Raw genomic sequence first — 13,858 nt, 5'->3', positions numbered from 1 at the left:
AAAGTAAGTGAACCCCTGCATATCATGTACAAAATCAATTATGCCCACCCCACCCAACCCCACCCTTCCCTATCCATAGCATAATTTTAAAATATTTATGTACAAAATTGCTGACCCCCTCTAATTGATGTGTACAAAATCTATGACACCACCCCCACCCCACCCCCACCCCACACACCTAGTCCCTTATTTTGAGACAATATTGACACCTGGTGTTCGCAAAATGGTATGCATGTTCTGCCCTGCCAGTAGCACTGTCAACTCACCAAATTTGCTTAACAAATGGGCTCGATAACTAGCGCAAGGCACCAGTACTGTTATGCGACGATAGAAACAAACCAAACAATCAAGTGATTGATTGATTGTGTGAGTGAGTTTAGTTTTACTCGGCTTTTAGTAATATTCCAGCAACATCACGGCGGGGGACACCAGAAATGGGCTTCACACATTGTACCCATGTTGGGAATCGAACCCAGGCCTTCGGCGTGACGAGCGGACGCTTTAACCATTAGGCTACCCTACCGCCCCAATCAAGTGATTGACCAATGTTTCAGAACAGAGCTTCGGTGACAGTACCCTTGTACTTCGTTCGACTCACCTCAGCAAATCTGCAGCCTGGTGATTTTCTCGCATGTGTGCCCGGCTGCCTGTTGAAACAGTCTCCATTGATCGCTGGCTGCAGATGACACGGGAGCCGTGCCATTCCGATTCGATTGGTGACATACGCGTTTATGTTGTGATCAATCCACCGTCGGCCTCAGATAACATATCATATTATGGGAAATAATTCTATTGCTTATCAGAAACTATAACAGAAACTATTGAATGTGTAAACATGAAGCTGAAATCAATTTGTGTTCAAAACCTGCCATCCCTCCGTGCCAGGCTGAGTATTTTATGACTGCTTCTTTCACCAAAAAGGACGGATTTTCATCTGAAGAAAAAAATCCCTCGCGCAATTGACAGTATTCGTATATTTAAATCTGTTGACTGCCCGTGAGACGTTTCAAAATCGCATTTGTCTGAAACTTGTTTTAGATCGGAGAGATCAGCGCACTACTGAGTGTATGTTAAAAATGGCTCCTTTTCCGCGTGAAATTCCGAACTTCGGAACAACTAACAATGTTTATTCCACCCTTTATACTTTGCATGTATCAGGGGCGTAGGAACAGTTTTCAGAGCGTGTGTGTGTGTGTGTGTGTGTGTGTTTTAATTTATGAGAAGTATTGAAAATCAAAATGAAAATGTAGTTATATTAAGGTAGATATGGTTTCGTCCCCCTCCTACGCCCCTGTGTATTAAGTATACTTTCCATGACTATAGGCTACCTCTGAACCAGCTATTAAGTATACTTGTACATTATTGTCCCCCCAATATGGTACGTAAGATCAACGCATTCAAAGTATATTCCTATTTTAACTGCAGAATATTGTTTACTTTTAATCTCTGGCTAAACTTGCAACAATCGCCAGTAAGTGAGGAAGAGGTATAAATCCGGCTAGGAAGCTGTGAGGGAAGCAGGGGTACCGGAAGTCCCCATACCATGGCCACAGCCCCTCGTGTCTGTGCGAGGATTAAAGGTTTTTTCAATATTTTAAATTTTGAGATGACCCGACTCGAAATGCTTTACAGTACGATAAGTCGTGATTCATTGTACTGTGAAGCATTTCGAGTCGTGGGTCATCTCAGATTTTTAAAACTCTTTAATCCTCGCAATGACAAGGAAGGGATGTGCCCCTAGCCCCTAGCATGGTGATCGTACCTTTCTTCCCGGTGATCTATAACCCCAATTTTACTTTGTATCGTGATCGAATATTCAGATAATATTTCTATTTTTTCTTCGACTAGTTTTAAACATTTTGTGATATATTGCTGGTTATTATACTGTCCTGACAGTTTTTAAGGTATAGTAAGAGCAAAGTAGCCCCAGCTGAACCCAACATCCATCCCTATGTACTTGGTGTACCCTAAGGGATCCGGACTGATGGAACTTGTATTTTAAGTGCTTCCATGGTGTAGGGGGTCGAGGGCCCGCAGAGATGAAGGTAGATGGTTCGATCCAAAGCTTTGTGTTACAGAAAATCCTTATAAACCAACTGGTTGTTGTTATCCTGCGTGACGCTCGGCATTTAGGGGAGACTTACGAAGGTGGTTAGGTAGTCTAGTGGTTAAAGCGTTCGCTCGTCACGCCGATGACACAGGTTCGATTCCCCACATGGGTACAATGTGTGAAGCCCATACCTGGTTTGCTCCGTACTGATATTGCTAAAGCGGCGTAAAATCACTCACTCACTAAAACCGCGGCAAGATATCTTAGTGTGCAGGTGCATTAAAATCCGGACTTGTGCAAGACACTCCCCCATCCCTCCTTCAACTCACACATATACACTGCTGCTATTTTAGTATTACGCCCGGGGAGCAGTAATTCTTGCGGTGGGGGGTATCTTTCCATAAGACAGACCTCCCAAAAGACAGACCGCTTAAAACAACACATTTTGTGGTTGGTTGCATAAGGCTTAATTAAGCTGTACCCTGGATAATAATGGTGTGTGCCCAGATAAAAAAAGACAACATTAGGCATTAACTATAGCGGCACTGGTAAGGAACTTGATTACAGTGAGAGTGGAGTCTTTGTGATTTTTGCGACAGAAACATTATGATTTATGAGTCTTTGCAATGATATGTGTTATGATAAGATAAATGGTAATTATAGGTTTAGTTTGTGGTATTAAAGACTATAACAAGGTGTAAAAACCTGGAGTCAGCTCTGTGTGCAGACTCTTTCAGTGTTGTCACCACCCCTAGTGTACAGTACATAACCCTGTGCACTTAGAAGATCCCACGAATCCGTTGGTATATGACCAGATGGTGGCCTCATGAATACGTGCAAACACCTAGTTGCCGGTACAGCAACGTGCAGTGAACTTGGACATAGTGCTATGACTATGTGTCCCTGTCCACCCAACTGTGAGAAAGTCACCATAACTCGGTGCGCCTAGTGGCAGCAAGAGCTGCATACTCCCCGGGGAGTTGAGATTGATAATACGATGTGCCGTTGAGATTGACATCCAATGGTCGAGGGAAAAAAGACCAGCGCCTTGAGCATGCACTAGTTGCGTGGATATGTGCGCTATATAAATATCATATAATAATATAATCATAATAATATTCACAACGAATAATGTCAAGTTTTCCACATAACATTGTGTCATATATATCAATATTTCAATATTTCAACATCAGCTTCACTAAAATAACATTTTAGAAATGTCACAGAGTTTTTAACACTGGTAACGGAAAATTTGAGATTGAAAGATGATGGTAACGGAAAATTTTGTGTTCATTCAGAATAAGGAAGTGAGTTGTTGTGTTGTATATAAACATTTACTTGGCCAATAAAATGGTGTGCATCAGGTACTTTCAAGTCGCCCACATGAACAAGCCAGAAGATAAGATGATTTCTTCATTATCTCAAGGGGATTGTTGGTGTGCATCATGTACAATGCTTAACTAACATAGTCTGTACAGAACAATTATTTAACAATTTATGACTTTACAAGATTATCGAGGGTTTTCAGGGTAATAAAACTATATAAGTAAAGTGCTTGAAAACATTCTTAACTTCTCTAACAACTCAGTTCTCCACTACTCAGTATTCACTTGTAAACTAGGAGAGATAGGTATGAGTTGTTAGTGACTCTGGGTCAGCTCAAATATTACATTCATAGGGGTGGACAGCATGGCTCAGCTAATTAGTGTACTCATTGAGTCTGTCTTATGGGAAGTCTGTCTTTCGGGAGTGAACCGCGGTGGGGTAGCCAAATGGTTAAAGCTAAAGACCCGGATGGTTCCATTCCCCACATGGACAGAATGTGTGAATTTCCGGTGTCCCCCGCCGTGATTTTGCTTGAATTTTGCTAAAAGCGGCGTAAACCATACTCACTCACTCACCCATATACCCAGCAATTTTTATCATTTTTTTGTACTGGTTTGCAGGTATTTCGAGAGCCTCAGAAGGTGGTGGCTGGCTGGCAGTCCACCCCACGGCATCCGGCCCGTCTTGGGATCCGTCCACATCGTTGCCAACAGGGGCTTCGTCGACTATGCAATAAACAATCAGGTGGCCAAAGATTTGCTCAGATGGGTTAGATGGACCGATATTCCCGATGAAACCTTTTTCTCCACCCTCAACCACAACCCCCAGCTTATGATCCCCGGGACCTATATAGGTAAGTTAATTCATGGTTTTGTATCTTGAATCATCCGTACCTGAAGATTATATTTTGATGTGATTTAGACGGAAGAAAGGCAGCTGCCCAGTGATAAGGGACGGAAGAGTAGTCGAGCAGATAAAGCGTTTGACCAAGTTCTATACCGGTCATGGTCATTTGCGTCCCGTTATTAAACGGTTCTGAGTATTGGTAAACCGGAGTAAAACCTATTTGCATCTATTCAGCAATAAATATTCAGCAATAAATAACCTAATTCACAGTTTCTATTTCCTTGAAATAGCTGGTGAATATTTTAGATTTTGTCATAAAACAACAACTATTCGCTGGAAATCAACGTATTGAATTTTGTGAGCCCGCCCACTTCCTCCATGCACAGAAAGGCGTCCAAGTTCGCTTGTCACGCCGAAACCCGAGTTCGATTCTATAATGTGTGAAGCCCGTTTCTGGTGTCCGTCGCCATGTTTTTGCTGGATCATTGCTAAAAAGTGGCGTAGAACTAAACTCACTCACTCATTTCAGGAATCCCAGAAACGAATCCCGAGATCAAGCCCTTTTTGTCCCGTTACAAGATCTGGGACAACGGGTTCCACATCCTCCTGGACGACTGTCAAGGCAAGTACGTCCACGACATCTGCATCTTCGGAGTCGGCGATTTGCCCCGCTTCCAGAAACGCAAAGAGCTATTCGCCAACAAGTTCCACATTGACTTCGAGCCCCTCGTTTACGACTGTATGGAACAGAAATACTTCAACACTGTCAGGGAAGAACACCGAGGAATGTCCAACTTTGACGACACCTACTATAAATCTGTGGGTTTTGTTATCAGCCAGGTGAAACCCCAGTTGAATGAATTGTGATATTTGCCAAATTATAGACCTTAATATACTCATTTTTGTCGATCTCAACGCTGCACTTGCTTGCCTGACCCAAACGGGATCCTTTTGCGGGTACCGTATTTCCTCAAATAAAGTCCGGGGTTAAAGCAGCGGTTTAAGAAATAAGCGCCGGGCCTGGAAGTCCGTTGAAAAATATATGAGGAAATTCGGTATTTGTGTTGATCTACGTTTTGCTTTATTATACACATAGTCGACTATGTTTCAAGGGTAAAGTATTTTAAGGTTGAAGATTTCTTGGATTAAGTAAAAATATGAGAGTACGTCGTGTGTAAAAGATATGTTTATTGTCAGATGTGTTTCAAGAGCTATATGCATTGGTTCAAAGTTCTCTGTCAGTGCTGGGATATCAGTGCGCTGTACGTTAACACTATATTCACCGCTTCAATGTGTTTTAGGGGTAATAAGTATTGGCTCAAGATCTGTCTGTGAATGTGTATAGGGTCTGTAAGTCTCGCGAGGCGATACTTCCGGTAATGAGCTGGTTCCCGGTTCCCTTTGCGCGCGCCAACTTCCGATATGCGAGACGGGGCCCAGCTTACTTCCGGTACCAGATTTCAGGTGACAAGAGTATATTCAAGAACTATATTCAAGAACCAGCTCTGGTTCCAAATTGCGCGACCGCCAATGACTTTACTAGACCGAACCAAGTGTACAACCATGCTTGGCTGTCACAGCTGTTGATAGTCGTAATAGGTGGCTAATTTGGGGATCGGAAATTTGTTATTCCTGCATTTATTATTGGTTCCTTACTGTCAATTGACAACCATGAGACCATTCGAAAAGGTATGAAACGTTGATTGTCACCGGAAGTACTAAGGTCTCGCGAAGTGCCGTGACCTACTTACGGGCCCTTTAATTCATTGTTCAAATGTGTTCCAAGGGTAATACGCATTGATTCAAGACCTGTCAGTGAAACAACATATATGTACTGTTCGTTGACAATGTATTCACTCTTTAAGTGTGATTTAAGGGTAATATCTGTTGGTTCAATATTTCTAGCAACGAAGAGGTATAGAAAGGAACCGAAAGTGTTTAACTAAACCTGAGAAAACCATATCCTGATGAGGTAGACTCACTCAGGCTGTGGCCCTTGCGGTAGGAAATGAATGTTCTCTTTGCATCATTAGTTTCGGTGTTCTAGCATAGCTTAACACCTGCTACCTGTAGCATATGTGCCTCGTACTTACCAACAATAACATACCCTGACCTCAGAGAAAATATAGTGGTATTTTTTCACGTTATATGAATCTAATGTTATGAATATTCCACAATATAGTTTGTCATGCATCCACCGTGTCCTCCGTGTTCAGTTCGTGTACCACGGGGCGTCCATTTCAGACTGAAACAATCTTGCAATATATTGCAATAAAAAAAGAACCCAGTTGGTCTGTACGGAAGCCTATTAAGGCCATCCGTTTGTTTATTTTGCCAAGTTGAAATTTCAAGATACATATAAAGTTGAAATATCAAGACAATGATGTAGAAATGTCAAGATAGGAATTTAAAATAATATGTTGAAATGTTAAGTTACGATCTTGAAATTTCAAGAAAATAAATTGATATTTCAAGTTGGAAAGAAAAAACCGAATGGCCCTAAAAGGCACCCGTAGGTCTGGGCTACCCGTGACTTGTATTGTGTCTTCAGGTTCAATGCCTTCCCACACCTATTTTGGACGACTTGTGATTTGATTGTCTATCACTTTGACGTCATGAAATTAAGTAACAACGAAATAGCATACTTCAACTTTCAACGATAATTATTATTGTTTCGTTCATAACCGAGGGTAATAACTACCACATACACCTCTGCATCATGTATTCAACAGCCTTGTTGTGATGCTAGTCTACTGGTTCGTTGCGTTTCCTGTAACATCTCCCATGCTGATGTTGGTTCAGATATCACCAGTGGATAACGTCACATGTATTGACGTGACGTCACAAGTGTTGATGACGTCCAAACGTTACTCAAACAATAAATGATATATTGGTTTGTATTAACTGCAAGTTACCGCACCCTAACTGTACCCCACCTCTGGATCTACGGTAACGTTGGAATGATAGAGGTATCCCCAAAGCGAGGTACTCTTAGGGTAGGTTCTTGATTAGTGCGCGTGTGTGTGTTTGTGTGTATGTGTTCAACCAATTTATGTGTCAATCTCAATTCCACTTCGTGTCTTTTATACTTTGTCCAAATATATATGAACATATTTCATATATTCACATACATTATTTTAACAAGTGTGTTACATAACCTTAATACTTTAAGGTAACTGTCATTATATTATTCTTGGAATACTTGTGTTCCTTGAAAAGTTATTTTAAACATTGATCAACATTTTTTGTATAAAATACTCAAAAATGGCATTTATTCCTAGTATCTGTGTTTTCCTAAATCGACCACATGAGCAATACTGTCGACTGTGTATATACTGGAAGTTGTTAAATTTTGGTTACATGCTTTTTAAATTTGTCTTCAATGGTATATTGATACAATCATTCTTGCCAATGACGGTCGTCGTAGACGTCATACCGTATTTATGTATCTACAGCCATGATGTGAAGATATCTGTGGGATTTCTTCGATAGGAGTTATAGTTTGTTTCTTCTATTATTTTAAGTAACCCAACCTTCTGAACATACATAATTTATTAGAAATATGAGATAAAAATAATTATGGTTTTTGCACAAGATGCTTGATGTGAAAACATTTTGGTACACATGTATCTACTTTTGTTGACTATTATGTTAAAATATTTCACTTTGCTGTTTCACATGTTCACTTTTCTACTTCTATATAAATAAATGCTCATTCATCAGTTGTTTGTTTTTATCAGTGTTTATGTAGTTCCATTTTCAGGTACTTTCAAAATAGCTTTCAGTTAATTAATTATGTGACGTCGTAAGTCTTGGAGAGGCAGTGGGATAGCCTGGTTTGCTCGTCATGCCGAAGACCAAGGTTCGATTCACCATATAGGTACAAAGTGTGAAGTCCATTTTTGGTGTCCCCTGCCGTGACATTGCTAGTCACACGTCATCTCACGCCTAGACTACTGTAACTCCCTCGTGTCAGGAGCAGCAGAAATCCAACATCTCCAGCTTGTGCAAAACAGAGCTGCCAGGATCATAACCAGGACAAAATGTCAGGAACACATCACCCCTGTGCTGAGGTCGTTGCACTGGCTCCCAGTAAAGAGGAGAATACAGTACAAAATAATTTGCATCACCTACTCAACCCTCTATGACATCAATTCACCAGCTTACCTCAAAGACATCATCGAAATCTATCGTCCAACTCGTGTCTTGAGGTCTGAGAAAAGAGGCAGCCTGAAAATGCCAGCTACAAAAAACATCCATGGGAGACAGAGCTTTCAGTGCTGCTGCACCAGCTTTGTGGAACTCTCTGCCAGTTGAACTGAGATCAGTATCTTCCCTGGAAGCATTTAGGAGCCAACTAAAAACTCATCTTTTTCTAGCTACCCACTAGTTTCTCCACTTTCTCTGCACAGCGCCACTGAACAGCATCGGTTGGACATTAGGCGCTTAAACAAATGCATTATTATTATTAAAAGCGGCGTAAAACCACTCATTCGTAAGGCTGGTCAACTCATTGGATTGAGTGAGTGAGTTTTGTTTCACACCGCACTCAGCAATATTCCAGCTATATGGCGGTGGTCTGTAAATAATCGAGTCTGGACCAGACAATCCAGTGATCAACAGCATGAGCATCAGTCTACGCAACTGGGAACTGATGACATGTGTCAACAAGTCAGCTAGCCTGACCACCCGTTCTATAGATCAGTTTTAACCCGGTTCTTCACGGGTCAAAGATACGAATGAAGCCAGAGCCTTCAATGGGTGAAATGCTGACCACATAAGCGACTACTCGTCCAATCCAGCTGTCAAAACTGTCCAGTTGCTACATTACAAACTCAAAATCTGTGAAGATCCGGATCAGAACATACAGCAGAAGAAGCTCACATAGAAGTATATATGCTAACCGGTACCTCCCTTTCCTTAACAAAGGGCTTAGGATTTAAGATAAATTATATCCAAATTATACATTTGGAACCAATCTCCGGCGATGATGTGCTACTCGCTCAGTCAAAACAGTTGAACCGAGTGGTCCCCGCTAGAAATGTTCTTCAACCACACAAGCTTCACGTAAGAATCCGCTTTGAGATAGGGTGGTCAGGCTCTCTGACTTGATCGATGCATCAGAGCTTTGAAAATTGTGTCAGCGGACCACTAAAAATCAGCGAAAACACTTTCTGTGACATTATACAGCTCAAAACTGGTGTCACCTCGTCCATGGCGACCACAAAACCTCGCATTGATCCCGAATTACAATGTATAACGACACAGTAGATGTATCACGTACCGCGGATCCTCACAGAGAGCAGCTGCTGTAACAGCATCTGCAGCTACTTAGCGTGTACGTTAACTAGACAACTAATACACCATTAACACACATTTCACATACTGGTGTAATATTTGTAATGCAGATGTAAGTCGACTGCACACGTGCGAAACCACAGTGCCCCAATACAGCTTAAATTAGTGATATTTTGCAAACAAAAAAAAAGTCTTTTTGAAGTCAGTTAAATAAAGATGTTCAAATAACACCACGAAATCGAAGAATGCTTAAAAATAGATGTATACAAGTTTGAATACACGTAAAATGATTTTTTAATGAATTAAGTCATGCGGCAAAAAATATACATTGAATGTACGTGCAGAAATTATATTTCTAAGATTTAGCGTCAAAGCTGTGTGTTATATATTTCTCAAAGTTACTTACTTCATTAATTCAAATCCTTTTAATGTGGTTTGCTCATGTCGTTAGGCAAGTCTTTTAACAGCTCACGCAGGTCTACACATTTGAATATGTGAAATAGTTTCCTCGTAAATAATGCATTCAAGTTGCAACAGCTGCAGTGAGAGGGCCAGGAAGGTAATTGCCTCACTTGTTTGATTGCTGCCTTTATTATATTGAGTACAATATTGATAGTCTTCTTAAATTTTTTCTTTCATGCCTGTCAATATTTTATTAGTTTAATGCCAAGCCATGCAAGATAAGTTTAAATAAAGTTACTTAAATGTCGTAATAATCAATATCGGACTTTGGTCTTCGATTTTCAGGGTACTTGGCGCTGTGGGTAGTGGTTCCTTGCTTTGTCTGTTTCCGAATTAACAAGTCCCCGTGATATATACGGTGTATTCCCATACTGCCTACAGTTCCAAACTGGTTAAAACAACATGATACGGTCCAGTGATCAGGAAGTGAAAACACCGATCTGAACTGTTCTACCCCTGCTAAAAGGAACTTGACTAGTTAGCTGGTTAATTCTATGGTGTCTTCCCACTCTGCCTACAGAAGTTTAAAAAAATGACAATGTTGGTTGGTAGGACATCTTTATTCATTCTGAGAATTCTCAGACTTTACATGGAGACATGGATTTATCATGAAAAACTGATAGGTTTTACAGTCTTTCACTGGTTTTACAGTCTTTTACTTGTTTCACAATTACACACAACTGACAATCACTTTGCAAACTTGATGAGATATCCAGCAGCATCAAGGTACTGAAGAGGCGTTTTTCTGCCGCTCTGGAGGTGCTCCTTCAGTCTCAGAAGTCTCGCATCGATCTCTCTGTAAACACGCTTGCGTGACTTGGGGAGGGCACCACAGTCGAGCTGAGCACGTTTAGCTTTGTCTACGGCTTCGATTTTCTTGATGTTGCAGATGAAGAGGTAAATGTTTGGGTGGGCTTTGGCAATAAGGTTTTTCAGCTTCAGGTGCCACCCCTCAAGGTGGTTGTTAGTCCGCGGGCCAATATACTCGTATACATGTACATGATAATGACGACCGATATGCAACACAACATGTATTCATTCGTGTAGCTTTTATCAGGTCGAATCCGGTAAGTGAAATATAGTTTACGGCTTACATACCTTTCAGTTTAACTGAAATTGATGAAAAAGGGAGAGAATGGTTTGGGGTTCTTTTTTCACATTTCAATCGGCTTTATCCGAGGATTTTTATTAAAACATTACATAAACCAGGCCCCGATTTCTCGAAACAAACTTAGGTTTTTACTCAAATTTCAAAATGAGTTTGACAATTGTAACCGCTAAATTTTTAAAGATATAAAGGCCAAATTAAACAACTTAAGTAATCTATCCACGAAACTCAAGTTGTCTACTATGTTTGAGTTTAAATTGACACCAGTTTATTCTGGGAAATGCATTTCTGTCAGTTTTCTCAAATTTGAGAAAAAATTCTAACTTAAGTCAAAACTCAAACATTAGTTTGTTTCGAGAAATCGGGGCCAGAACTCATATTAAGGCAATTGAGAATTTTACATTTATATTATATGTATATACGGGCGGGCTCCCCAGTCATGGTACGTTTCACTCAACATGCTGGACTCCCAATAGAACATGCATTATGGGACAACTAGTTCCGGACAACAGCCAACCTCAAATGACAAACGTCTATGTTTTTCTTAAATGAAATATCTTAAATTAAAAACTTCCTTGTTATGCATCGTGTGTGAAGCGGGGGCTATAGGTACATTCTTCAGTGTGCAATTTTGGTTTGAGCTTTCGAATGAAGGCATCATTTACTAGACTGAGTTTATGTACTTTATATAATATCCTTATTTTTATAAAGAGCGAATCATTGGGAATAAATATGCACTATAACTAAATCACAATCTAAATCATGAAATAAGCACACATAGACAAAACTATAAGGATCAATATCAGCAATAAACCCTTCCCATAATCATTAACATTCTTATTGTACGCAAGCTCTAAGCTTCTATCCCAAATATTTTCTGTGAGTATAAAGAAACAAGTGTTTGGTTGTATTAAGGACAGAGTTAATTTGGTAGATCCAGCAATTTACCTCTCTTTTCACGAATTTTTATTGAACTTTTAAACCCAACAGAAAAGGGGGTTCTAATTTGTTTTCAGGGCTAATAGTACTAATGCATGGTTTTGGCAGATTTCTTCCTCCGTTCACAAACTGGCCTTAGAATTGTTCTTCAGTAACTCATGCTTGTCGGAAGAGGCGACTAACAGAATCGGGTGGTCAGGCTCCCTGACTTGGTTGACACATGTCATCGTATCCGAGTTGCGAAGATCGGAGCTCATGCTGTTGATCACTGGATTGTCTAGTCCAGACTCGATTATTTACAGATTGTCGCCATATAGCTGGAATATTGCTGAGTGCGCACTAACTAATGTGTGTCAGTATTTGACATTGAACTGATTCTTATTTCTAGGTTTAATGTATATGTAAGAACATGTAGCACAAAAGTGTTGTTTTTCATTTGAAATTTCAAATATTTTGCTTTAAAGCTCCACTATGTAGCCGCATCGTTACCCACACATAACACTGTCTCTTTTGCCTATTTTCTCAGACAAGACATCATCCGTCGTTTGTAAAGATGGCCAGTGCGTATGCACTTCTTTTCAAAGTTTAATGAAGCTTCCAGTTCATTTGAACGATTGACACTGTTGCAACACAGATCTCATCAAGGGCACGCTGTATAAATAGATAACCTTTTTAAAGGCCCCTAGGTAAACGTTTTCTCCACGAAAGGGGATGATGGAAGCATTCTCTTCTTGTTTTCTATTTGTTTATATAACAGCATTTTTAAAAAAACAAATCCATGTTCCGAGTTTCAGAAGAAACACGCACCTAAACATATTTACACGTGGAAGATAAACATCGGTGTTGGAATCATCATTTCAAATCTCACCTCAGTCAGTACCTGCTGCTAAAGCACGACTAATCTCATAAGTCATTTAATACAGAACGCCCATACAGGATTAAACAAACCTCCCGCTGGATCTCCCCGTGACATGTTGTCCAACAGGCCCTCTATGGCATGACGCAGTATATATCATGGGCGGGTTTAGTTTCGTAGATGTAACCTCTTCTCTACTGTAAATTCTGGTGTCCCCCGCCGTGATATTTCTGGAATATTGCTAAAAGTGGCGTAAAACCCTACTCACTAACTATAACGTAAACGTTGCTGATCAATATATATTCAATAAATACATAACATTCAATATTCAGCCAGTAAGTATCTTAGAACTCGCACATGTGCTCTTCAACTGATACTATTTGTGTCAGTGATTATTATCATAATCGGATAGTGAATGAATGAGTGAGTGAGTAAGTGTGGTTTTACGCCGCTTTTAGCATTAATATTCCTGCAACATCACGTTGGAGGACACCGAAAATGGGTTTCACGCATTGTACCTATGGGAATCGAACCCGACGGCTCCAGTGTGACTGGCAAACGCACCAACCAATATTCCCTTTCCCCTGGACCCATCGGTTCCTAATTGCGCAGATCGATGCTCATGCTGTTGATCACTGGATTGTCTGGTCCAGACTCTATCATTTACAGACCGCCGCCATATAGCTGGAATATTGCTGAGTGCTCAACTCACTCACTCCCTTTTCCCTGTTCCGTCTCGCGTAAAGCAGGATACCATACGAGTTAGCTAAGCTCAAACAAACAGATTTTTTCAAGTCTTAAAATATAAAACTCACGACAAATATATTTAATCCTTGGATTATTACATCATGGAGTGTGCCGAGACGTCAATATATTGTCTTAATATTTTTAAATATTTCTTTAAAGCTACATTTTGAATTTGTTAAAACACCCAACAGGAACCCACTCAGAGAACTGAAAGGTTAGAAGTTAA

General features: G+C 40.3%; 1 protein-coding gene across 2 annotated transcripts in view; it reads left to right on the top strand.

The window, feature by feature from the left end:
* LOC124280091 (beta-1,3-galactosyl-O-glycosyl-glycoprotein beta-1,6-N-acetylglucosaminyltransferase 4-like) overlaps positions 1–5,807 on the top strand; it is a 29,276-nt gene extending 23,469 nt beyond the window's left edge. For both annotated transcript variants that reach the window (XM_046716065.1, XM_046716010.1), the window contains exons 3-4: positions 3,997–4,229; positions 4,752–5,807. In XM_046716065.1, the coding sequence (XP_046572021.1) occupies positions 3,997–4,229; positions 4,752–5,089 (571 nt within the window). In that variant the 3' untranslated portion in view covers positions 5,090–5,807. The remainder of the gene's footprint in view (positions 1–3,996; positions 4,230–4,751) is intronic.
* The last annotated feature ends 8,051 nt before the right edge of the window (positions 5,808–13,858 follow it).

The sequence above is a fragment of the Haliotis rubra genome, unplaced genomic scaffold (assembly GCF_003918875.1).
Source record: "Haliotis rubra isolate DU_JTF1 unplaced genomic scaffold, ASM391887v1 Scf1, whole genome shotgun sequence".
Taxonomy (NCBI): Eukaryota; Metazoa; Mollusca; class Gastropoda; order Lepetellida; family Haliotidae; genus Haliotis; species Haliotis rubra.
The sequence above is the reverse complement of the archived record's forward strand: the minus strand, read 5'-3'. Positions and strand labels throughout refer to the sequence as shown.